The sequence below is a fragment of the Dermacentor andersoni genome, chromosome 3 (assembly GCF_023375885.2).
Source record: "Dermacentor andersoni chromosome 3, qqDerAnde1_hic_scaffold, whole genome shotgun sequence".
NCBI classification, from domain to species: domain Eukaryota; kingdom Metazoa; phylum Arthropoda; class Arachnida; order Ixodida; family Ixodidae; genus Dermacentor; species Dermacentor andersoni.
Genome location: NC_092816.1, coordinates 232436910 through 232464767, shown reverse-complemented (window position 1 = coordinate 232464767; position 27858 = coordinate 232436910). Strand labels below are relative to the sequence as shown.

At 46.8% G+C, this 27858-nt stretch overlaps 1 protein-coding gene across 2 annotated transcripts in view; it reads left to right on the top strand.

Annotated features, from left to right (window-relative positions):
* Nucleotides 1–1450: 1450 nt before the first annotated feature.
* Nucleotides 1451–27858, top strand: part of LOC126536072 (monocarboxylate transporter 12-like) — a 225900-nt gene continuing 199492 nt past the window's right edge. For both annotated transcript variants that reach the window (XM_050182963.3, XM_055072667.2), the window contains exon 1: nt 1451–2289. In XM_050182963.3, the coding sequence (XP_050038920.1) occupies nt 2224–2289 (66 nt within the window). In that variant the 5' untranslated portion in view covers nt 1451–2223. The remainder of the gene's footprint in view (nt 2290–27858) is intronic.

Sequence of the window (27858 nt, the reverse complement as noted above, 5' to 3'; positions counted from 1 at the left end):
GATGCGTTCATAATCTCTAGTATAGCGATAATTTGGGCTGGTTGGTGCATGTAATGAACGGGTAAATAATGAGTTGTGTCATAACATTACCCATATATAAAGCACATGGAACTAATGGTGTTGCATTCTAGGTCAAAAAGAAATAAAGCTTGAATCGTTACATCTCGGCACTAGGCATTCTTTCTTTCCGTATTATTTTTTTCTTCTTTTTGACATTACACACAGTACTTGCACGGTAATAGGTCCTTCATCTTCAGTCACCTTCCAGTAGTTTACACACATGTCGGTGCATGTTCGCGTTCTTTATTCTACCGTACAAGAACGAGCGCGCTTATACCGGTCTTGGTTCAAGATGAAGCGCCAAATGTTTGCGATTACATCTTATCGCAAGAATTACCACATGAACAGTGAAGATTATGGGTAATCGATTTGTCTCAATGAATGGGCAGTTATTGTCAGAGACGAGATATTTTGTAAATGTTATGGGAATGAGTTAAACCAACTACATTGCAGTTCAGCAATGCCCTTTGACACTTGGGTTAATTGCTTGCCGCATTCGAAAATTTCATCCGACCGTTGTACTTGGATCTATAAGGCGCCAGCCCCCTTCGAGACCATTTGTTGCAAAATGTAAATGCCGTTACGGTCATTATACCACTCCCTGCGTTTCGGTACTGATTTAGAGTGCACACAATTTTTGGCGTATACAGAGCACCAATGTCATTCCCAGTGCACCAGCACCTGAATGCTGCAAGCTTGTTTACGTATGCACGTATGTCCACGGCTCTTCGTTCACTTAAACATATATGCTGTGTTATTAACTACAAAGCGCTTAATTTGAGAACATTGCGAGAACACGCATATATTTGCGCATATGATCAGCGAGGCCCATATGCGCGGCAAACTGCGACCGCAATAGAAGATGCGTATATATATTTATACGATCTGTTATTGCAGCTTTTGGTAGAAGGCTAGCTCTCACATTTTGTACGCATCTTCATAATGCGTACAGTTTGCGTGTTCAATAAAATATTGTTAGCTGAAACTTTACGAGTACGAGCGCTCATTCAGACAGCTTAAGTTTTCTCACAATAATACGGATGTTCGCATAACAAAAATACGGAATTCTGTCTGTTTCGTCCAAAACAGTGTATAGCCGTACATATGATTACAGTGAAAATGTCCGTAAAGCTGAAAACGGAGAGCACTTTCCGTATATTAACGGCAGATTTTGCCGTATTTTTGAAATATGGCATGGTTTCCGTATTTTTACACTGCAGTTCTCCGTATAATGACGGAAATCCTCCGTATAATTACGGAAATTTTTTACAGTGTAAACAAAGCCCTAACTCTGTCATCATATCGATGTCATCCCTGATGGCGATTCTAACGGAAAATTTTCCCTCTCAGTACAAACACATTCTGGTAGCTGTCTGGACGAAGCGACGACGGAGTACTTTATTTTTTCTGCAGCGTTACTGTCAGGTTGTTTGGCGCATCTTGGCAGCTGTTTACGAACAACTGTGTGGGTGACTGACATCCTAGGGTTGCCGGCTAATCGGTATTATTTTTTTTTTCACTTCGCTAAGCAAGGTATTCCTATGAGTTTTATTGTCCAAACTGGTCGAAAATATTGCTTTCATTATGCGGGTAAGTTGTGACTAACTAATAAGTAATTTATCGGCCATTATTGTTAGCCGCTTCTTTGAGTTCTTAGGCCTCTCTTAACCTTCGTAGCCATGTCAGGCGGTTCGCTTCGAAGAATTTTCTTGACCTCGATGCTTTTCCATGTGATGGCATCGTTCCAACTCTTCGTGTCGTTCCAAATGGCGGGATAGCTTGGCAGCCTCAAATCGAAGGTCAAGGTTCAGCGCGTCACATGTTTGTGACTTGATGTCTTTTACTTTCTCCGTTAAAGTTTTAAAAAGCAGGAGCTCCGCTCACGAAGCCCGTGACGGCGTTCCAATACAGAACCACGCGAGCTATGAAGCCAGCCCGAGGGCGCAGCAGTCATCTTTAAACGTCTGCGGGCATCACTCGCGCGCGATTACGCCGCCGACCGGATCGTTACGGCCCAACCGGCCCTCGCGACACGACCGTGCCCCGGGGCGCTCGTAAGCTGCGAGCGCGAAAGCCAAGCGTCAGCGCGAAGGCAGGCGTGTGGCGGCCGGCTCACTTTGCAGAGAGACTGGCGGAGAGAGCGTTGTGCCAGTCGGCAGCAAAATGAGCCCACAAGTCGACGGTTTACCACCGAAGCCTGCTGTGGAACCAAAGAGCGCCTGCGCGCAGGTAAGTGAATAAACGGATCCCTGCTTTTATACATTTTCCGTGCGCGGCGTAGCTTCCAGCGCAGTTCGAATGGCGAAAACGCTGAGAGCGTGACAGCGGCAACGTTTGTTTGGTGATGAGTCCGCTGATACGAGACGCGTTACGATTGTTGCGAAAACGATTACCGTGTTTTTCTAGGTATAGTCCGCCGGCCATACAAGTGTATAAATTTCGCACGGTGCAGACCATCTGTGGGTGCGGAATACACATAATTTTGTTCTTTAATACAATAGGCAAAAAAGGTCACACTGTGCCTGCACATTTTTCCGGGTTATGTCACCCAGCGAAACCAGCTCCGAAGTTATATTCACTGCACACGAGTAATGTTTCCAGCTCATACGCTACCACCTCGTTTCAGCATAAGTGATCTCATACAGTACGCGCAAAGCACGAGAACAGTCGTCACCGCACCAAAAAGGCCAAGAGCCTTCGCAGCGTTCTTCAAGCTCAGGGTAGTCGAGTATGTGTACGAAATAAACATTCCGAACACGATGAAGACAGCGAGCCGTACAAATGTGGCGTTCAAATGTGGCTGTTGTTCTAAAAGGCCTGACTGAGTGACTTGGACGGTTTTTAGAATTGCCTCTTATGTGCAGTCTAATGAAGGAGCTACACTTTTTTATTTTTTATTTTTATTTGTACATAGTGCAGCCCTATTGCGCTATTGCAGGAGTGGCTGTGAAAAGCAGAATAATGACAAATAAGAAAGTCAATATGAACAATACAGACGCAATGAAAATAACTACCTATTCACTGGTCGCTAAAAATAAGTTTAAAGGCAGAGAACGAGTATTACCACGAAAAGATTTCCAATATTCAATAACACGGGGAAGGAAACTGTATTTAAAAGTGACTTTACGGTCAAAATATGGCACGATGCATCGATGACTTGTAGCATTGGATGGTTTAGCAGCAGTTAGATCTGATGAAGTCCGGCAAGAGGAGTGAGTAATGCAATAGAGTGGTTGAAAGCCTATGGATGGACGCGCTGCGGCCGGTGAAAAATCTCCGTCGAACTTGTGGCTTATACGAAGCGAATCGCTTTCTTTTGGATGGCCTCGATTTGATCGCATTGCTTGTGCGGATTCCAGACGGGAGAAGCACGTTCTAGTAAAGGCCGGATTAGAAATTTATGCACCAGTATAGCTTTAGGATCCCTTGGGGCCGTCGTCAATGTTCAGTACCTTTGATTAACAACGGCTTTTTGCTTACCTAGCGTACACTATCTGCAGACAAGCTGAAAAACTCACGTTCAAGTTTGTCCTTGCGGAAGAGGATGCGGAATATCTAAGAAAATATTTTTGTCCTAAGCATAAACGGACCCCTGCGCACGAGGTGAGGACTATAGACCGGGAAATAAGGTAGTTAACACATGGCCATAACTAGCAGGCTCTTCATAAAAAAGGGTTGCAGGGCTCCTTCATATCAATGGGACTGGTATAATGAGGATGAAATATGTATAAATATAATCATAAATAACTACAGAGCATAAAAGTGTGTCTTAGCACTTGTGTCGAAGAACCCCTTTAGGTCCGAATTATATTTATCATTCAAAAACCTTATTTTATTCCTTATTTTATCCTCAGGCTGAATAGAAAGAGACATCAATAGAGCCGTTCTAAAATTTTGCATCTTTAGGTTAATTTATTGGCACTTGCAGATGCACTTTCAAAGAATGCACCCTAAATAAGATTTTAAGTGCGGAAAGAAAAATAGCAGTCTTATATTAGGTGACACAATGTCACTTCGTAAATTCACTTTGTACGACGCTGCGCAGCAGAAAACGACGAAGAGATATAAGACATTGGCACATATTTTTGCCACACTATTAGACACCCGGTCGCCTATCTCTAGGCCCACTTTATGAAAGACTTCGTGTAAAGTTATTACAGTAGCAGACCTGTATCCAGAACTTGTTAAGATGTGTGCAGAACGTTTCCAACGTTATGGTGAACAGAAATTCTGGAAGTAAACCAGGCTATCAAACCGAAAGAATATCGATTTGATGTGAATTCAAAGCCCTCTTTCACATAGTACGTGTAAAGTGTAAAAAATAGCGTGTTCGTCTGAACCGCAACAATTTCTAACTTACTGCAGACGACGTGTGGCATGCACGCCAAGATTACCATATAGTAAGCAAAGCACGATGTGGCCGTAATTCTGCGTAAAAAATCCTGGAAGAACACGATGCCTGACGTAGCAAGCATTCTCGAGAGCGTATACACTCACCCCATCGTTTTCTTAGTTAGCGCTGTACCTTGAGCATCTGGAAGTTGATGTCGCTCCACAGAGGAACCACAAGTCCTTTTACAGTTTGCCGCAAGCGCAGACGCCCAGCGCGGGCGAACAGCGGCGTCGACATTTGTAGTCAGTCGCGCTGAACGCCATCCACACCTCCGGCACGCGCTTCACAGAGAAAAGAGTGAGCGCGGCGTGGGAAAAATATCTGGGCCGATCGAGCACTCGACGTCGATCTCGCTCACTTGTCGACATCAGTGGCGCTGTAGGGTAACGAGGGTGCAGCAAAACGCCTACATAAGATACACTGAACTCGCATGCCCTTCGTGTTGTGCTCCACTCACTTAAGCAGAGCCGGTAGAAGGGGCGAGGACGCAGGGACTGAATGTCTCGCGATGCTCTAGGCAGAGTTGCCGTGGCTGAGACGCTTCCGTGCTGGTCACGTGTTTGGGTGGAGGGTGCAGTGACCTGAAGGACGCAGAGCCGTTCGTTGCGATGCCGATCACGCAGTCAGGGGCCCGAGAAAGGTCGCCTTGTATTGCTTTTTTTTTTTTAGTTCTCGCACGTGTGCCATGTGTGCCGCCTAAATAGATACGCGCATGTGTACTCTCGACGCGCTTGTAGCTATATATATTAGATACACATGGCATTTCATGGTCTTCACATATAGATATATATATATATATATATATATATATATATATATATATATATATATATATATATATATATATATATATGCAACTGGATTGCGCAAACACCATGACATGTCTTGTGTGTGTAATATAGAATGCTCGAGTTAATACAACAAAATCCCTCTGTCTATAAGAAATATGCCTAGTGTTTACGTCGCACTACTGTGACATCAGCCTAGTTAATTTTGTTTTGCTTCAAGCATTTGCTACTGCACTGATGGTGAACGAACTCCGGCGGATGATCTGCGATGTCAGAAGCAACACGAATTGACATAGCATTACGTAAATTACAACTCCAACGTTCCGGTCTGTAGCAGAGAAAGAAGCGATCATTCGGCATTTCGCTCAGTTGCCGATATCTTTAGTGCAAGCAGGGACCGATATTGGTGGTTCTGCAGCATGAACGAGGCTGGTTAGTGCCACACCGCGTGTGAAACTTCCTTCTTCAGTAGCTGCAGGTGGCACGGAGTTATGCGCTGGTTAAGGACCGAAAAAAGAAATGCAAACCGCACACACAAGCTTAGGTGAACCATGCAGCGCAGCAACGGCTGCTTTAACATGCCGTACGCTTACTGCGGCGGTCACGACACGCCCACCCCAAAAAGGTGACGGCACGAATTCGCGACCCCAATGCGCGGTTTCGAGAAGGCACACCGCTCCATCGCTTTCCCTCCCCGAGCTTTTTCTGCTCGCGCGTCTTCGCCGAGACTTCCGTCTTTCAAGGGCTCGGTTCAGGTGAGAGCAGCATTCCGGGCAACTTGGTAATCCATTGCTTAAATGATATTGCGCGACATAAAAACGACACGGACGTGCGAGAAGACGACACACCAAGCGGACCAAGGTTTGCGCTTGGTGTGCCGTCTTCTCTCACGTCCGTGTCGTTTTTATGTCGCGCAATATCATTTAAGCTCGGTTCAGGTCTCTGATTCTCCAAAAATTAAGCCTACTATTTATTGGTTTCCACTTCCACCCGTAACGTCTCTTTCTGTCGGTGGTTATATTTCTGAGAAAAAAAGAAACATTTATTGACATCTATCGGTGGATAATTTCTTGCCCTGAGCTTATGGTGTTTTCTGCGGCTCTGGCGTTGCGCTGCTAAGGACGAGGTCACGGGATCAGATCCCGGCTACGGTGGCTGCATTTAGATGGCGGCAGAACGCAAAAGAAACGTACATATGCCCCGTGCATATCAAGCGGTTGTTTTAGCACGTAAAACCTCAGAATTCAATTCCGTTCGTGTTTTCTGTTGGACAAATTTTTCCGTCGCTGAAACACGTGGCGTGAGTCGCCTCCTCAACACCGCATCTGACACGCAGAGTGAGAATGTTTCCGGCCTGCTGCACTGCGCCGCACGGGGATGTGGCCATGAAGGGGGCGCATTTGATCTTCGAGTAGAAATAAAGAAATGCACCTGTATATGCAACATTACGCGTGTACAGATGTACCCTGAATAATAGAGAGAGAGAAACTGACACGGGAGATGTGATCCCTGCTAACATTAGTGAAGAGCGCGAGGACGCGGGTCAAGGACACCCCAAGCACCTCGCGCATCCGTTATCCCGCTTGCTTCGCAGTGGCAGGCACAACGGAAGCAAATAAAAAAAAAAGATAGAATAACGTAAGCGTAGGTCATGACCTCGCCAACCTCCTTGCATCGGAGTGCGTGCGGAGTGCCACGCCGGCTGGCGTCCCAGTTCTCTGGCGAACTCTTTTCGCCCTTTCAGTTGCAGCATTGAAAAGCAATTCCGCTGACCTTTTTAAGGTACGATGTGAGAATATTCGGAACTTTGGAATGAACGAATGGAGTATTGTCCTCTCCTATACGTTGCTCTAATAGAATAGTCACTATTGGCAAATCCAAATGCTCTTCAAATAGCTTTCGAACACGCCGTGTCGTCGAAAGCTCGGTATGTGTTTACCAGGAAACACTACTCTCTTTATACTACTCATTTATCCATTCACATATAAAATATAGCATTGCATACTGGGGCAATACTTATCGTACCCACTTACAATCATTACAAGTACTACAAAACCAGGCTGTTAGAATAATTACATTTAGTCCTAACAATTTCAATTCCAAATACTTATTACATACTGTGGACGAGCTTATTAACTTTAGTCATGGTACGTTTTTTTATCGACAACTAGATAACGCTTATCGCCACAGTCTGATACCTCAGTCTTGTCTAATGAATACTAATCTTACGCGATTTGCACTAAACAATAACGTTATTCTTTCCATGGTTCGCCCAAATTATGGTAAGCAGAGTGTCCGTTTTTCGTCCGTCTCCTTCTGGAACACACTACCTCCTACTATCAAGTCATGCAAATCATTTCAATTTAAACGACAACTAAAAGACCACATTTTATCATCTGCAATCACTTAGATAAGTATTTTTTCCCCTCCAAAGGTACATTTGGTTACGCAACACAAATTAAAGTTCATTTGGTTAGGTCTCATTATCCATTTACTTTCATAATGGTGTTATAGTTCTGTAATGAGCCGAATGTAATAATAATTATTATACTTTTTTACTGGCATGTCTGCAGCTGATTTGTTTAGTACTGCCAAACCTAAAACAATACGAAGTTTGTTATCTTTTGAATATCTTACACTATTCGTTGCAACTGTTGCTGCTTATATTTTTACTTATACACTATACAGGAGTATAGTACATTACAGTCTTTGACCTCGGGACCTCCTCCTGTATATTACTGCCTTGTGTTATATCTTGTCTATTAATAATAAAACCTCATTCATATGCACGACAAAACATCAAATTGAAGTAAATGTGCGATAGCTTTAATCCCATCAACAGTAACTATAACGGTCTAGAGCAGGGTTCATTGCTCAATGAGCCAGACTTAAACGGCTTATCCACGATCGCTCGCAATAAAACAAAATTAAAATAAAAATTAAAACAAATATTAATACATGTTTTATATTGCAGGTAATGCGCTGTAATCCAGTGAAGGTAATGTGTAATGCCAGTGAAAACTGTTTGAAAATAGATGTAAGCAGGCTGTACATTATTGGCAAACTGTTCAAAAAATATTAGATATTCTATTCAATGCGATTCGCTTCCGGCATTGTTCAATTCCTATTCGATTCGGTCCCAAAAGCGAGTGTTGGTCATTCAGCCGAAGTACAATTCAGCCAGCGAGGTGGCCTGCGCGCTCGAGCAGGACAACCTGCAGCATGCTTCTTTCTGCTTGTACGTTCGTAAGGATATGGGACCATATTCACAAAAATATCTGACGCTTGAATTGTCCATAACAGCATATTCCGGTCACGCTCGGCCAGGTTTGTTAATTCGGCCCCCGATTGTCTACGGCTTTGAGAGGCCTAAAGCAAGCTTCACTTACTGCCAATGATGCACTTCTCCATACGCGTTTCAATGGTTCTCATTGCATTGCCTCGCCGATCGACTGCGAGGCAAGGCTGACTGAGCTAAGCGTGATCGGCGGCGTCACTTTCCAGCCTGGTTGCCCAGGCACCAATACACGATGCTTATTTCCGCTAGTGAACTATAGGCCCACTGCAGTCGATTCTCCGTGGACAAGTTCGAAATGCCCGTTTGCTCTAGCGCCTTCTAGCGCCTTCATGTACTGCGTGGCTTGAAGACTTTTCGCGAATGTTTTGTTCGCTGCCCTCTGCCGGGCGTCCGTGTTTCAGAAGAGAGCTCTGACTGTCAGAAGCAGCGTGTGCATCTTCTGTCGCATGCTCGACGTCTGAACTTCGTGTAAGTCATGGAGTAGTGGCACCAATGTCTTCGAAGGATTCGTTTCGTGCAAATGAATATTACGGCGACTCTTGAAATGTGCCTGCAGTGTCCGCATAGCTTTTTCTGATGTGATTCACGCGACATCTCTGCCGCCTCCCATTCTCGGTCGTCGCTTCCACGACCTTTTGTCGCACTCCAACTATTACAGCGCTGGTCTCACGAGGTTGTTGAGGAAGCGCTCTTGGTCTAGACCTTGTCACCTGGTGGAGAATCTCTGATCAAGACGTTCACCATTAATTAACAGAATTTCGGCGCTGCAGAATTTGCTACAAGACAAAAAAGACGGGGAGGGGCGCACACTTCTATCTGATTTAGTTTCGGAAGAACACAGACTGTATGCACAAGTGCAACAGGCACAATCAATGGTCTGCGTTGTTCTGAAAATAAATCAGTTGGAAGTGTGCGCCTGTCGATGTTGCTACTATGGCCCGTCGTCTTTTGCGCCTCCGCTATTGCGGTAATTACCGATGCATCAACTAGCCCAGCAACGTGTTTTATCCGACTATCTTCGGCCCTTCCTTTCTTGGTGTGTTTTCAAGGTTTCAGCGCATCCTAACTGCCTACAAAATATTAATTCCGCAAAACGTTACTGCATTGTATGTGTGGAGTTTTCCTGCTTAAACAAAAAACCCGAGAGCCCGGCAAACGCGACTACGAGCAGTCGGTCAGGTTCTTGTCTGCCATTATAGTTTCTACCACCATCCGTTCTGCTTGTCCACTTGTAGCCGTGTGGATAAAGCCGATAGTATTTGCTTGATTACATTCGACGTGGAAAATGGTTGCATCTCCTATGAAACGAATGCTGTGCCACTTTCTGAAAGAAGCACTTGCGGTATGCCAAAAGTGGCAAAAAGTGAACGTAGCATATCCGTGGCTGCTGAAGTATGCTGTGACGGCACTGGTCTGACCTTCCTAATCTCTGATGGAATCATTAAAGGTATTCTATGCAATATAAGCACGCAATGTTCGTTGACAGTTCTTAAAAATGCGTTCCCTTTTATTCTCTAGCACGGCAATGCATTAGTTGACTTAATTCTTTTGTACTTAAACGAATAACGCGCCTGTTCCAGCAAAAGCGCGCTAGTCATAGTGTTTTCGCCTGGCTGTCTACGCCAAATATCGATACCATATGAGCCTAAGTACATGGATGTAACAAAATACGTTGAATCTATCGTTGCTCCAGTTTTTGTTACAATAAGGAAAATACTCTTGAAAGGCCAATAAGTTTCGTACGATTGCGTCCCCCTCTTAAGCACGGAACAGAGCTTTGTGAAAACAGGAGAGAAATGCCTCCGCCTTCCTGACGAGAATGCACCACCCGCCAAGGGACGAAGCGCGAAAGCCAACGCGAACATGCGGTGCCACCGCTTAGTGCAAGCATGGCCTCCAGTTCACACTGATGCGATCTCAGAGGCCAGAGAGGGCCAGTATTAAAGGGACCCTGAAACGATTTTGACCATTTTCTACAAACGTACTGAGTCGTTAGAGTAGGTCCTTCTGATCATTAATTGACGCATCTAAGTGCTCTGCGTAAAGCGTGTAATTTATTATAAGATTTTAAAAAAGCACATCGCTGCCGATCACAGCACACTGCGCGGCAGAATTTTAAGCCGCCCCTACCCATATGACGCAAATCACCTATATGACGCCAGTGGGGCGAGCGACCAGGGCGCGTGATCGATAATTTTTCCAACTTTATGGTAAACAAATTATGTTCGTAATAGTTGAAATGTTAGTTAATTTCTTTTTATACAAAGAAAGTAACATAGAGAGAATGCACAAGAATTTTTCAGTACACTTAAGCACTTCCGGCACACATAAAGTGTCGTCTGCTTGTGTTACAACGTGCTCCGTCTTTGACGAGAGCTCCGCCGTCAGACTCGGTCTGTCTTTTCGCGAGCGCTATGATTCGACTTTGTTGCGTTGTGGACTGCAAACGTAGCGACTGGCAATATGTCAGGCTGCGACATCGTGTCCCTCTGCAAGCCAGTAGACGAGCGGACTGGCTGCAGCGCATCGGACTGCCGCTATCCGATCGGCGCCAGGATTTGCGCGATTGGGCCGCCACTTTACACCGGAAGATTGCTAACGCAATAGCGCTTCGCGAGTCGGAAAGTAAACGCAAGCGCAAAAGGAACAGGGCCTGGCCGTGTCCCCTTGCGTGTCGTTTCATGGGATGAACAGAAGGGCAAATGTGAATGGTATGCACGGTGCAGCCACCTGGTGGCATAGAGCTCAACCAGACACAGCAGCAGTAACAAAATGTATTCTTTGCTGCTGGTGAAAATTTTTCGCAGGAGTGTAATCGTTAACACGTTGTTTTTGTAAATGTTTAAAATGCTTTACACTTGGTTAGAGCAATATTAGCTCTTTCTTTGGCTGGTCAAGCTCTGCGCCAACGGGTGGCTGGACCGTGGAGACCGATCAGGCAGCTTACGTACGTCTACACTAAAGTTCTTTCATCAGCTTGAGTTTATGCTTCCACCGTTCAGTCCAAACGTTCCGCTAGTGTGTGGTTAACGGAATACCAGACACGTTCAGCGCTGCGACAGAATGCTCGCAACGCACGCTGCTTCGATAGCTCTCGCTTGCGGTCGACGGCCAAGCGCCTAGCGTAGAGGTTTCGCGCGGGCGGGCTCCAAAACAACCGGAAGTGGACGATGTGACGTCGCATCATGACGCAGAACCAGTGAAGGCGTCGCTTAGCACCGGCGGCTCGGCGAACGAGTTGAGGGAAAGCATGGCTAGGGAGGAGGGTAACTTGTAATCGCTTGTAGCTCCATTAATACGTAACGCTTCACTTAAATTGTGGTGCGAATGTTCTACTTAAGGTGTACCCTACGCGTCTACAAAATTTGTCCGAACCGTTTCAGGCGCCCTTTAACACACAGGGCAGCTATAGTTCTCGTCACACAGTTGCGCTGCTCAGGGAGGCTCTACGTCTGTAGGCTGTGCGGACAGGCAGCACGAATGGAAAAAAAAAATTCATGAACCATGCCACTCTGCGAAGGTGACTGAGCAGCGCAACTGTTTAGCACACAGGTGACACGCAATTTTGAACAAACGCATGAAAACATTTGTTGTCTCCTTCGCGGCATGGAGTAGGCTCTTCCTCTTTGGCCAGGCGTCAGCCTGGCCAAAGAGGAAGAGCCTACTCCATGCCGCGCCCGACTAACCCCGCCGGTAGCTGGCGCTAGCAAGACAACACTCGCGCTATCTCTCGTAATATGCCGGAACCACAATGACAGCCGCCGGCGCTTAGCTACTGGAAGAAGCCGGATTACAGCACACAGGAGAACCATGCGAGTAAAACAACAGCAAGGGACGCGTGAGAGTCGCGCATCCCCACAATCTCTCTCTCTCTCTCTCTCTCTCTCTCTCTATATATATATATATATATATATATATATATATATATATATATATATATATATATATATATATATACACGAAAAGTTCTGTCAGTCCGGTGCATGGGTAGTTGAAGAAGCGAAGCGGCGCACTTACGAAAATTTAATGTTTAATGGTTTAACGTTTCGGCCGTGGCACGGCCTTGGTCAGAATAAAACGTTTCATTCTGACGAAGGCCGTGCCACGGGCGATACGTTAAACCATTAAACACTCAATTTCCGTAAGTACGCCCCTTCGCTTCTTCAACCATGTATTGACACGTGGACTAGTTTATCTGTCTCGCGCGAGCGCTTTTCACCGTCTAACATAAGTCATCGCTCAGCGCGGGACGCGCCCCCATGAACCGGATGTTTCTTGAATGTTATCGATGGTTCTGTTCTCACCGAAGCTTGTGTAATCTGACTGCATATGCGACACGAATTGCGTAGGACTTTCGGGAAGACACGCGGGCACCACCAATTACTCTGGAACCTTCGATGACACTCGTGTATAAAAGCCGACGAGCTTGACCGACTTTTCTACGATCGCTGACTCTGTTCGTCGCTGTCGCTGTGCGTTGAGTGTAAGTTGCTTTTGAATGCACAGGTGTTCGCCCAATAAAATGCGAGTTTGTCGTTTCCAGTTTTGCTGCTTTCTTCACAGTCACTAATACGTCACAATATATATATATATATATATATATATATATATATATATATATATATCTTTATGGAGCCTGAGAGACGCGGCGAAGGACCCTCGATGAAAAGTACCAACCACTCCGTGTGCTCGCTGCAGAAGATACCGAGCAACCTCCAGGCTCTCAGCAAATCCTGACCGTCACGTCCGACGTCATCGACCACGGAGATGCGTTAGTGTTACGTTCTGCGCGTTGTTTCACAAAAGGGATAGCAATTGTATCAGGCCTAGTTAGATTTGACAATGGGTCTGTGCTTCTCGCCGCAAGAGACACAATACCCGAGGGAATTCTCTTTCCTAAAGGCGCCACTTTGGCTTGCGTGGTTGATTCCGAGCCTCTCTGTGTCGTTCCCCTGAAGGCGACTCCCCCTGAAATCACCTATGCTGGACATGCTCCCTCTACCTCCACTCTTGCAGCCGTAATCAGCCCCGACTTGACCCCTTCGCAGACGCAACAGTTACTTAGTTTGTTGAAGAGGCATGCAACTTCATTCGACGCCCATTCTTCGACATTCGGTTAGACTTCCATCACAACGCATCGCATTCAGACAGACGGAAGATCCACCGTACGTCGCCGGCCGTATCGGTTGTCTCTAGCCGAGCGCAAGATTATTGAGGAAAACGTCGCCGACATGCTGCAACGTGAGATAACCCGCCGCTATGCTAGCCCTTGGTCGCCTCCCATCGTTCTGGTCAAAAAGAAAGATGGCTCCGCGACATTTTGTGCAGATTACTGAGCGCTCAACAAGATTACGCGCAAGGATGTATACCCTTTGCCTCACATTGACGATGCCCTCGATTCTCTGCAAGGTGCCGAGTACTTCTCCAGCCTAAATCTGCGTTCAGGTTACTGGCAAATTCCGATGCACGAAGACGACAAAGAAAAGACAGCATTTGCAACCCCAGATGGCCTTTACGAGCTCAGCGTTATGCCCTTCGGCCTCTGAAATGCTCCCGCAACTTTTGAGCGCATGGTTGACACTATTCTGCGCGGCCTGAAGTGGAAAACATGCTTGCGCTGTCTGGACGATATCGTTATTTTCTCATCGACATTTTCCCAGCACCTGCAACGTCTGGACGAGGTTCTCACATGCCTCGCTAACGCTGGTCTTCAGCTCAACACCAAAAAATGCCGTTTTGCAAGCAAGACACGAAGGTGTTAGATCACATTGTGAGCAAGGATGGTATTCGACCTGATCCTGACAAAATTTCGGCAGTGCTTTGCTTTCCTCGACCAGAAAAGACAAAAGGACTACGCAGTTTCCTTGGCATCGCTTCCTATTTTCGCCGATGTATGCGCGACTTGGCCTCTATAGCTGCTCCTTTACACAACCTACTTCGTTCTGGTGCTCCCTTCGTGTGGTCACCGGAATGTGAATCTGCCTTTGACCAGCTGAAGGGCGCCCTCACATATGAACCTGTCCTGTGTCATCTCGATGAAACTGCACCCACCATCTTGCAGACGGACGCTAGCGGCCATGGAATCGGCGCTGTTCTCCTCCAGCGGTACACCTCTTTGCGTGACAGAGTCGTTGCATATGCAAGCCGCGTACTCACCCCTGCCGAAAAGAACTGTACCATTACCGAGCAGGAATGCCTAGCTCTCGTTTGGTCCGTCCAGAAGTTTCGCCCTTATCTACACGGCCGCCATTTTACCATCGTTATGGGCCATCACGCCTTATGTTGGCTCTCCACACTCAAGAACTTGTCAGGACGTCTTGGCCGCTGGATTCTTCGTCTGCAGGAATATTACTTTGAGATCACCTACAACTTACAAGTCTAGTAAAAAGCACCAAAACGCAGACGCTCTTTCTCGCTGCCCGCTTCCTACAGCCGCACTCATCAATGACTCCGCAACCACCTCCAGGGACGCAATCCCTGACGTTTCTTCAACGGCGATTTTGTCCTTCGCCACTCTTAACCATCTCACTTCCGACGACCACGAATCATTTTCGTTTCAACAACTCGCCGATTCTTACTGCCGACGTATTATAGACCGCCTTCGCGCCCCCCTAACGCTAGGCTCCGTCGACAACAATTAAAACTACAAAACTCCGTGCTGTACCGCCACATCCATCATCTTGACGGACAACGCTGGGTGTCCGCGTACTGCCTTCGTGCTCGTGTCCTTCAGGCCTTTCATGACGATTTCACTGCTGGCCACCTTGGCATCCGGAAAACTTACGACCGCATAAGAAGTCGCTTCTATTGGCCTGGCCTGTCTACCAGTGTGGCGAGATACGTCTCTTCCTGCGCCATTTGTGAGCGTCGAAAGCGGCCAACCACTGCCGGGCAGCTACTACCGGTCTCGTGTCTTGCGCAACCATTCGAGGTTGTTGGCATTGATTTCTATGGGCCACTTCCCATGACTGCCGCCGGTAGTCGACGGATAGTTACAGCCGTCGACCACCTCACGCGCTATGCCGAAACAGCTTGAGTAGTTCTGCATCTGCCTCCGAAGTTGCAACTTTCATTCTTCAAGCCATAATCCTGCGTCACGGCACCCCTCGTGCCCTTCTCAGTGACCGCGGAAAGACATTTCTTTCAGAACTGGTAGGCGAAGTGCTCAGGGCTTCTGGCACAACTCACAAGACTACTTCAGCTTACCATCCTCCGACCAACGGCCTGATTGAGCGGTTTCGTCATACGCTCTCTGACATGATAGCCGCCTGTATTCAACGAGATCACAGAAATTGGAACACAGTTTTGCCATTCGTCACCTTCACGTATAACACCTCCGTTCAACGCACAACCGGTTACTCGCCATTCTACCTTGTTTATGGCCTTTCGCCCAGTTCCTTTCTCGATGTTTCTTTCTTATCTGCCCCTGTCAGTCCATCTACATCTTCCTGCGAAGAGTATGTTTCCCGCCTTGACCATTGTCGCCAGCTTGCGCGCTTCAATACCAAAGCCAGACAACAGGACCGCAAGGATCATTATGACGCATCTCATCGCGTAGTTTTCTGCCAGCCCGGCGATGAAGTGCTACTCTGGACACCAGTTCACACTCCTGGGTTGTGTGAGAAGTTTCAGTACCGCTTTATTGGCCCATACACGGTCCTGGAAATGACTTCTCGCGTTAATTATCGTGTGACCCCTGCTGTTCTCTCAACTAAGCACCGTTGCCGCACTACCGAAGTGGTCCACACTTCTCGTATGAAGCCCTTCACTCGGTGTTCCCCGTACCCTTAGGCTGCGGCCCAGATGGCCGCTCTCGCCCGGGGGAAGTTAGTTTGGGCATTTATTGTACACTTCATCATCTGTACATTATCACCATCATGTGTGTGCCCTTCTTCATCGTGCGGGTAGTCGCACCGTCATAGTGGACTGTGCCCAGGGTCCTTCGCCGCGTCTCACAGGCTCAATGAAGGTCGGCCCTTACTGTGATGTCACACAAGACGTCACAGTAAGCTTAAATATATATATATATATATATATATATATATATATATATATATATATATACAATATGAGAGGGATCAGCCATTGCATTTTTTGCTTGCTTAGGGGGGTATGAGTCATTTCTGATTATGATAGTTTTTGTTGACGCAGAAGAAAAAGCCACGGAAGCCTAGCGATAAACGGCTTCGCTGTAAAAAAAAAAAAAACTCGTTCAGTGCGAGCTCAAATCGTCCTATCGCTAACAGCGCCGAGGAAACTCGCGCTGGAAATGCACACGGAGGCGGCCGTAACGTAAACGACCTTGACCATGACCGCGGGCGACATCTCGGAAAAACGCGAACCACAAATGGCGGAAGAAGAAATGAGAGGGGAGAAAAAGAATAGAAAACAAGGAAACGCCTCTCCAAGAATCACTAAGCGGGATAATAGGCGCAAGAACAGCGGGCGCCATTCTTCATGTCTTGCATTCAATCTGGAATGATTCAATCGTTCATTCATACAATGCATACAAGTGCATAGATATGTGAGTGTAGAGAATCAGGCCACATAGCACAAGGCTGTTAAAGAATCTCCTGTTACCGAACACAAAGAATTAGTGCAAGAATATGAGGGAACATTACCGCACAATATATCACATAAAGTTATCATAAAAAAAATAGTTAGAAAATGTTAGCGAAGAAATGTTTAGTAAATTTAGTAACCAAGTTTAAACAAGATTATAGAAGGGTAATAATGAGTTAACAGTGATAATAACGATGACAACTTACTGCATATTACGATCCTCTCCCAGAATTCTGTCGCTGAAAAGGTTATGTTCGCCACTGTAAGAGTGTATCAATTATTGGTTGGAATTGAAGTTGTGCTTAAGTGCCGCATTCCAATCAGTATCTAAGCAGTTTACAGGTAGGGGCAGCCTGCCTGTCGCTGCCGGGCTTGCAGCACGTGGGGAGAGTCTGTGCGCGGCGCGGGAGCTGCGGCGGCGGTGCGCTGACCTTGAGATTCGGTAAACTGGGTGAACGGAAAACATGTCACCCACTTATGGGCGTGCTTCCATGGCGCCTGCCTGTGGGAGCACATCCATCGTGCACACAACTATTTTGCAGGAACAAACAACAGCAATTGTGCGAGTAATATCAGGAAGCGTTTACAAGTAACGGACCACATGTTGTGCTGTTGACACAAAGAAAATATATTTTCACGTGTTATACCTATGACCAACTCCCCTACGTCCGATCTTCATTTCAGGTGAAAAGGCACTTGTCTCACAGGTCTACGTTCTTCAAATTGTGGTGTTAAAATCAGCCTATTTATGTACACTGCAGGAATAACGTCTCTCCCAGCGACTTCCGATTTCCCTTGTCTTGCGCCAGTCGAACCTGCATTATAAATACCTGCAAATTTCCTAATTTCATCAGACCATGTAGCTCTCTGCACTTCCTCGACTGCGCTTTCCTTCTCTTGGCACCCGTTCTGTAACACCATTAGATCTCTGGTTATCTCCACTATACGCATAGCTTAACTCCATTATTTTTTTCCGCCTGAGTGTCAACAACGACCGCTAGCATGTTCGTTAACCCCCTCTGGTTCTTTAATCCGCACCACTGTCTTCCTGTTTCTTGACTTTACGCCTATCATATTTCGTTTAATCGCTTGTTGCGTTGTCTCTAGATTTTTGAAAGCCTTTTTGTTAAGCTACAGTTCTTGGCACTTACATTGGCACTCAGCGATTTTACACTTTCGTCACAAATGTGATAATATTATGATACAATTATGAATGATTATATTACTTAATGTGGTGTATAGCCTGTCCTGCGGCTGGCTCAACATATCCTCGGTCTCGTTTGCACCATAAAACAAACAAAGAAAAGTTGAACCGTTTACCCATTACCTTTAGCCGCATGTTTTCTTCAATACGCAACCAGAACCAACGCGACTGAGTGCCGTGCAGGCCCAGGGGGACACGGTCGCAGCTGCCAGGATTCGAAACCGAGACGACGCGTGGCAATTGAGTCCGCTCAGGGAGAATTGTTTCATTCTGGGCTCCGTCGGGCGCTGCGCATCGCAGTTGGCTTTCCCTCGTGGTGAGTTATTACGTCACTCCCAGACGAGATGGAGGAACTTGGCAAGCAAATATGCCCCCTAGAAATAATCAGAAACCGGCGCCAGGGCTTGGCTGAACGTGCGTGGGTGAGTGCAAGTTTGTATGAGTGCGAATGCGTAAGGGCGTTTGCGTGCCTTTGTGATCAGTTCCCGTAACGATGATCTGTACCCAAGGAACAGGTTCTTGTGAAACGTTGTTTGCGCGCCACTTCGTACGCAATCAAGTACGGAGGTAGGCGAATTCAGTCGGGTTACAAAAGCAACACTTTGGACTATCTCTCGCGGGGCGGGCACCATGTCTTTCTGAACTGGCCCTTCAATTCAGGTACGGGTTTACTCACATTTGTATGCGGTCACCTTTTGATGCTTCCATTAGGTTCGACGACAGGCATTAAAAAAGCTTCCTTAACTAATATCAGGTCAAGTCCCACGTGTACACTTTGCTATGAGTCTTTACGGACTTAAGCTTTTTTGATGCACCGATGGGGTAATGAACAGCGTGTAACTTGCAGACACACCAGCAACGTGGATTACGCAATCCGGCTTGTATCGAGTAATAGACGAAATGTCGGAACGTAGGTGGCTGGCAGCGCAAGCAAATCATGCGACGCAGCTGTCACAACAAAGCCCTGCTTTCCTCTGCATAAGTTCGCTTCTAGGTATACGAACATGTTTACTTGCACACTAAGGACAGTTTCTATGTACAGTTTGTTTCACACATAGGGGAAAACTCGGAGCGCATTGCATCCGGATGCGGCGTGCGCTGGAGTCGGCCGGCAGCAGCAGTTCGCGCAGGCGCAGACGCTCGAGGGGCCGAGTCCGCGTCGTCTGCTACGGCGGCGCGCGCTGGCCACATTGTCGGGAAGCGTATGAGGGGCAGTGCTTCGGTTTCATCGTTACTGCGGGAACTAAGCCGATGTTCTTTACTAAACGTTGTGCGACGCCTACCTCTGAGTCTTCAGTGGCGATGTTGAAGTTCCGCAAACTTTATTTGACAGCGTGCTTCGTTTGTTCTTTTGAAAGGCCGAGGTACTGATTGTGTGCACGAATATTTCTTCACTGTGTATGCTACCGTAATATGCAGTGACAAGAAAGGCACACCAAAATGTGCGCGCAACGTACTCAGTCTTTATTTGACTCGAGAGGAAAACAAAGCACTCAACAATGATAGCTATGAGGTCAAACACGAAGAAACAAGCGGATAGAAATAAAGGAATGTTTTAGGTTTAGACAGTAAGCTGGAATTGATTCTTCTAGAGAATAGTGCATTACACCAGACAGACCCTGCCCGTCGGCGGGGAAATGGACGCGTCACGCTCTGAACTTAGTATCTCATGTCCCCAGCGGCAGCGATGACAGCGCTCATTCTGGAGAGCAGTGATGTGTAAAGTGACTCGGTCAGCGATGTGTTCATTCGCAGCACGTCCCACTCACTGAAGATGGTGGGCCAAGGCCTATCCTCGGACAACCAAGATGGCGCCCCAGCAATACTTTCAATGAGCCCCAGACATTTGAAGAGACAGTACTAGAGCACCGTCCCCACCGATGATCGGCTTAGAAGGCAGTGACGACACTTTTGTGCTTTCTCAGAACGTCTCGTTTGCGCGAGCGGCTTTCTCTCAATCGTGCACGTCTCTATACCTTCTCTCCCTTCCCCCAGCGTAGGGTAGTCAACCAGACTCTTGACTGGTTAACATCCCTGCCTTCCTTATATTCTTCTCTCTCTTGTGGTCCGCGGCAGCCACTCTAGGATAGTGATGCTGCGCTCTTCGAGCAGTTCTTGCAAAACATGAGCAGTGTGGATCGGCTACCTATAGTGTTGGAATATATAGTCGCCTTCGGGGAAGGCGCCGTCAGGAATGTACGGAATCAGTATATAGTCTGTGATTGCCCCGTACCTTTCAGGGATGAACTTGCCTACAAGGCGTATCAGTTGGCGTCGCACAACGCTTAGTAAAGAGTCTCAGTTCACGCAGTAACGATCAAGTCCGCGCACTGCCTCTGACACTAGCACACTTCCCGTCCATGCGGCCAGCGCGCGCCGCCGCAGCAGACGACTCCGGTCCCTGCGCGAGCTGCTGCCGCCGCCGGCTCCCGCGCTCGCCGCATCGCGATGCAATGAGCTCCGAGTTTTCCCATCAGGCTGTACAAGCTGCTCGAAATAATGTAACGAAAGGCGCTTTATGGAACCTTTAGTAATGGATAAAAAAATGCTCTCTGTCATCTAGGCGGAACGCCTTGTTCTCTAGGTTCAGTGACCGACAACGCCAATCCTAAATTATCTTCACAAACGACCCAGGTAACCTACGCTATACGATTTACCGCAGTTGTTTTCTAAACAAAGACAAGCTGCATCAGCGTTTGCCATACTGCGTCGCTGTCTCTCTAATCCCCCCCCCTTTTTTTTTGCATCGACAGCGGTTGCGCAATTGGCTATATAGCGCTCTTGAAAGGGTAAAATTGCCACACCTGAATTGTATTATGAAGCTACAAAGAAAGCCCATACGGGTTTCTTCCGAAACAAGAAATATTTCCCTCGTAGCTTCGTGCTACAATTCAGGTGGATGGCAATCTTTCACTTTCATGTGCTATCCTCCACCTTGCGGGCTTCCGCAGAACTAGTTTGCCATGTGTTGCATCTGGGTCGCAAGCCCCAACGGTAGCGTTGGCCTGGCGCACAGCTGGAAGCATCCGAAGGTCCTGGCAAAGGATGAGTCGATTGCTAACAACAACTTGTTTATTATAGCATCGCAAAAGAGCGGCCGGTCAGGTCGACCGAAGTGGAGAGACGTGAGAGCCCGTTACTCGACGGAAGAATTCGAAGCCTCTCCATAGAGAAAGAAATTTCAACAAGAGCGGACACTCCCATAGAGCCCAGCGGCCGAATTGACTGTAGCACACCAAGCGGATGTTGTTGACTCCTTCCGGTTTCGTTTTTGGGCGCGCGCGTTTTGAACACCAGTTGGTACCCGCTGCTCGGCGCGGCATTCATTTTTTTTTTCGCTTCTGCTGAACCTCGCGTGGCCTTGGCGTGGAATCGTTTCATTAACAAGTAGAAATGATTACGATTGACCTTTACAAGACTGCGCCGAATCTGTCAGGTGCAATTTCATAAAGAAAACGAAAGACGTCTTCTGAAATGATGAAATGTTTATTTTGCTCTATATAAATGCTCGTTCCGGGCTCCTTCTGCATTCATCAAAAGTTGTGGCACCAGGTAAGCAGCAGTCGTTGCCGTACGATGCTCCACAGGATGCCATCAGCTGAAAGAAAGTAAATTACAAGCATGTATCATTTCGGTATATTGACCTAACAGGAGTATTGCGTGTAGAGGCGAAACGTGCGTAAGTGGTGAATGAGCGGCATTACAGATAAATTCACTTTTACGTACATTTTGCAGCAAAGACAATGCCATAAAATCTGAACATCCGATTTTCAAGCACCCCTCCTTTCCCATGCATTATTTCCTGCACTTTTAAGTGCACAAATACACGGGTGACTGCGCGTTTCCAAAACAACTTGGCCTCAGTCGACACGATGGTACGCCAAGTACACAAAGGTGGCTACAACACAGGCTCAGCCAGACCATGTTACACGCTCGCAGAATGCCTTCTAATCGCACTCAAGTCAGACTCGTGGGTGCAAAGCCTGTTTTCAGCCGCTCAGAATTCATAAATGTCATGTTCTTGAGCTCCTCCGTGTTATCTTCTACGCGTCCTGCCGGCGCATGCAACACTCCCGTGTTATCACTCTTGGCAATCGCTCGTCGCGTTTTCGAGAAGTGTGAGTGCCGAAATAAGGTATATGTTGTTGCAGAGCTATAAAATGCGTCACAAACTTGTCCCACTAAAATTCAGTACACGCAAAACTAACTCAATATGGCCGGCTTGCTTTTTTTCTAACAGCTTCACAACCCCAGGCGCGGCGAGCAAGCCTCAAGATATCCCAAAAAGTTACCAAATAAATTACAATACTTTTTCGGGTCAGAGAATGCGTCACGAACTTCTACCAGTAAGATTCAGTACACGCGAAACTAACTGCGGCACACAGCCGAGCTGCTTTTCGCTAACTGCGTCAATAAGCCGGGCGCGGCAACCGTGCTTCTAAACTACCCCAAATATATAACGACGTTAGTTACAATAATGTTTGGGGCCGCAGAATGCGCGAAACTTGTCTGTCTTAGGCGCTACGACGTAGTACACGCAAGTACACGCGCAAATGCGTCACACGGCCGAGCCAGTTTTCGCTTACTGCGTCAATAAGCCGGGCGCGGCAAGCGTGCCCCAAAACTACCGAAATAAGTTACAGTAATGTTGGGGCTCATAGAAAGCGTCGCAAACATCTCCCAGGACGAGGCATTAACTCAAATTAACTGCGCCAGGACGGCGGAGCTGTTAACTGCGCCACTCGATCTAAGCCTAAATGCCCTTAAAATGTGCCGCACACTGTCAAACACAATTTCTCACCTTGCCGTAGTCCAGTGGTGCTGTGTCGAAATGCAGACGATACGCAAGAGAAGCATAGAGAAGGCAGGGAGCCCCCAAAAAATCGGCTATATCCAAAACAGACGGGTCGCCGAGCACGCGAGCTTCGCACGTACGACCGTCCTCGCTCACTCCTGCGGCTTGTCTGGCGCATGACGTTTGCACGCGCGTCTGGCGTGCCGCTAGCTTGCTGCTAGGCAACGCAACAAAAAGTTGCAAAGTATAAGTTCATTTACACGCAAAACTTTTCCACTTTTAGTGGGAAGAACTAAAAAAAATAAAACGTTGTCTGGAAGTTTATTTCACATTCTTTTTTTCTGATGCTCGCGTCAACTAACGGATGTTGTTGAAACTAGGCGTTACGTGTTTCCTGTTGCCAGTTTTTGAAGAGTGTCCCCTCTCTTTGAATTTCTTTCTCTATGGCCTCTCTCTTGGCGTCCGGGGGCAGCTGCTTTTATACTCTCGGAGTCGAGCGCAAGTAGGAACGGCTTGCGAGAGGCGCCCGTGACGGCGGCGCACGGACACGTTGAGACAAGAAGTGACGCATCCGCCGGGCCGGCGCCGGTCAGACCTCCTCGCTTCACAGTTGGGGAGCTCCTCTCCCAGGCTGCCGCGCTTTGACAAGCGTGGGCACCAACATGCACACACACTCACACACACACACGAAGACACGTGGCATTGAAACATGCCTGGACGCGCTTGGCGGGAGGCGTTGCGGCAGCGCTGAACTGGCCAAAATGTCCGCCGCTTTGAACGAAGCCCCGGCGTCCGTTGCATCCGCGCCGGCTATACCGCACGTCGGAGGCGAAACGTAACACATGGCACTCTGCTCCTGAGCAGGGGGTCGCGGGTAGGATTCTTGCTCGCAGCGGCCACATTTCGGTTCGGTGAGCCGAAATGCACAAACGCTCGTACCTTTAGGTGCACGTTAAAGAACCACAGGTTGCCAAAATTAATCCGAAGCCCTCGACTGCGTAGTCCCTCATAGGCCCAGATTTGCTTTGGGAGATTGAACCCAATCAATCAATCAATCAATCAATCAATCAATCAATCAATCAATCAATCAATCAATCAATCAATCAATCAATCAATCAATCAATCAATCAATCAGTCAATCAATCAATCCTTTGAAAGTTTTTACATGCTACATTTGTGCACTTTTGCTTGCGGTGCCATAATTCGTGACTGCTTTATTTTTCTGCACCAAAGCACTACAGCGTACAGTGTTTCATTTACCGTGGTGCAAACGTGGATGGATGGATGGATATTATGAGCGTCCCCTTTGGAACGGGGCGGTGGGTTGCGCCACCAAGCTCTTGCTACTATGCTGCTTAATATCCTACCAAGGTTAACCAATGAAAAAAGAAAAAAAAAACACTATGAACTACCGCGTCCAAACTTTCTGATCCCCTATTGCGAATTGTGCTTTTGTACGTCTCCGTCTTTTGTCGTTTCCCTACTTTTCTTCCACCAATCCTCCAATCACCTCTTACGAATGTCTATTGCGGACCTGTTTGCTTTACCACTGCTCCCGCTGAACCCAAGGGCTTCAAGGAGGCCAGTGGTGCCTGCATCGACCGCTCGGTAGACGTCTTCACATTCTAAAATATGCTCCGTCGATTCTCTAGCTTTACCGCAGCAAGCACATGCTTCTTCTTAAATCTCGCTTTATAGGTGCGTGTTCTAAGGCATACCGATCTCGCTTTGAAAAATAATGAGCGTCCCTTTGAGTTATCATAAATGGTTTCTTTCCTGATTTCGTTTTTTCCCCTTAAGTAGTTACTCATGGCAGGTTTCTTTTCCATTGCCGCCACCCATGAGATTAATTCAGCCTCTGACTTTCCGCTTGACCTTCCTTGTTGCTGTGTTGCCCACCCCACAGGCCGCATACTTGCTGGTAAGCTTCCTAGTTCTTTTCCTCCACTGTGAATCAATGTTTTGCCTGTTCAGATACCTGAACACTCTCCCAGCCCATTAACTTTCTTCCATATTCCTCAGCCGTTCTTCATACTCAATTTTACTGCGAGCTTCCCTCACTTCAAAACTAGTCCAGCCCATATCCCCCTGCACAGCTTCATTTGTAGTCTTCCCGTGAGCGCCCAATGCGAGGCGACCCACTGACCTTTGGTTCCCGTCGAGTCCTGATTGTACCCCTGATTTAAAGCAAACAACCGCATTTCCAAAAGTAAGTCCTGGAACCATTGCCCCTTTCCACATACCTCGGAGGACCTCGCACCTATTGTATCCCCATAGCGCTCTGTGCTTCATTATGGCTGCATTTCTCTTCCCCTTTACTGTTATGGCTTTTCCTGTGTTTCCATATATCCATTGCCTTCGTTTATCCATATACCAAGGTATTTATATTCTGTTACCCGAGGTATTTCTTGGCCCTGTATCTCCACTGTCTGTTCATTGCTTTCATTGAATACCATAACACCTGATTTTCTAACACTAAATTTCAAACCTAAATTGTTGCCTTCCTGTCCACAGATATCAGCCAGACGTTGCAAATCACTTTGCTTGTTAGCTAGCAACACAATGTCGTCCGCATAAAATAAACCTGGCAATTGCTGCTCTATTACTGTACCCACATGTTTGTATGAGAAATTAAACCCGGTATTACTTCCTTCTAGCGCCCTCTCCATCCTCACCATGTACATCATAAACAGCAGCGGGGATAAAGGCCACCCCTGCCTCAGTCCCTTGTTAATATGAACTTTCTCCTTGCTCCTCATCCCTTTCCATTCAACGCGAACGGTATTTTCTAGGTAAATCTCTCTCAAAAGCTGTAGACAATGGTTACCTAAGCCTTCCCCTTCCAGAATATCCCACAAAATGTTACGGCCTACGTTGTCGTAGGCTCCTGTACTGCTAAAAAGGCCACATACAACGGTCTGCTTTCTGCGTTTGATATTTCGATATACTGAGTAAGAACAAACAAGTTATCATCCAAACGCCTACCTATTTTGAAGCCATTCTGAAGCTTTCCCAAAATGCCATTATTCTCTGCCCATGCTTGAAGCCTTAATTTGATTGCCTGCATTGCTAGCCATGTATATTACCGATGTAATGGTCAACGGTCTATACGAGTGAATTCTGTCTTTCTCCCCCTTACCTTTATAAATTAAATTAATTCTACTTTGTCGCCAACTGTCTGGTATTCGTGTATATTTCAGAGTTTTTTCCAGTGCTTTCACCTGAGCTTCCTTACTTTTTGGTCCTAGTTCATTTATCAGCCCAACGGGAACCTCGTTTAGCCCTGTGGCCGTGCGCTTAGGAATTTTCTCTTCCGCTTTCTTCCAGTTTAAATTTGTCAGCACCAGCTCCTTTTCCACTTGGGTCTCTTTCATGCTCTTTTTTTCATCAAGTACTACCTCGTCATTGCCTTGGAAGAGAGAGAGAGAGAGAGAAAATAATGCAGAGAAAGGCAGGGAGGTTAACCAGAGGTAGTTCCGGTTGGCTACCCTGCGCAGGGGGAAGGGTTAAGAGGGATAAAAAGAGAAAAGATTCGGCTGTTGCTTTTCGGATGTGATTTATTGCCGCTTCTCCTTCCAGTCTTTTTTCATCTTCGTCCAGGATATGTTGTTGTATTGTTGTTGACTTCCTGCCTGATAATTTTATGTGGTTCGAAAATATTCTAGGTGCGGCCTTCTTTTTCTCACGTATTTCTGACAACCAACGTTCACTTTCACCTTTTAATTTTGCTTGCACCAGTATTTGAACCATAGACTTTTTCTCCCGGTATATTTCCCATTTACTGGTTACTTCATCCTGCGGCAACTGCGCCTTCTTTGCCTGCCTGTGCTCTCGAGATGCTTTCTGTCGTTCGGCGATCGCTTCTCGTATCTCCTTGTTCCACCAGCTTTTCGGTTTCTTTTTTCCTTTCCAACGAACATGTTCTTTCTCTTTCCGTATTTCTGTCGTTATTACACTTAGAATCTCACCATATTCCCACTCTTTACTTGGCCATTTGCCAAGTTCTTCCTCAACTCTAGTGACTGTATTTGCTATTTGTTCAGCGTTCAAATTTGGACTGGCCATTTTGCTCTCCTTGCTCTATTTCCCAACTACATATCCCATTTTCAAAATGATGCGTTTATGGTCATTCCCTTTGCTTTTAAACCCTTCCTCATCGATGACCATTTCTCTCAACTTAACATGAATTCCTTCTGTCATAAGACAGTAATCAATGGTCGATTGCCGGTTGCCCACTTCCCACGTGATCTCTCCTTCACACTTAGGCCCTGTATTCACGATAACGAGGTTATGTTGCTCACAAAGGTCTAGCATTGACTTCCCGTTGTTGTCGGTGTAGCCATCTAAATCCTGTGTGAGGGCATTCATGTCACCTAATAGGACAATTTCAGCACCACTCCCGAAACCCTTAATATCAGCGCTTATGCATTCCACTAACTCTTTATTCTTCTCTGTGCAATTTTTTCCGGTCCACAAATACGTAACGACCAGCCAAGTTTTTTCCCACTCATTGTACCTGATAACCAAAGATGCTCTTGACATTTTGAATTTACTCCTTTCCATTTGGCTCCCTGATGGCTGAGCATTCCGACTCCCCCCCTTTCTTTCCGATTTAGTTCTGTTGCACCCTTTCCAAACATAATTCTCAATAACTGGCGGTTCTTCCGAGTCTCTAAGGTGTGTTTCTGTAACCGCATACACCCCTATTTGTTCTATATTTAACTGCTCCTCAATCTCTGCCCACTTTTCCTTTCTTCT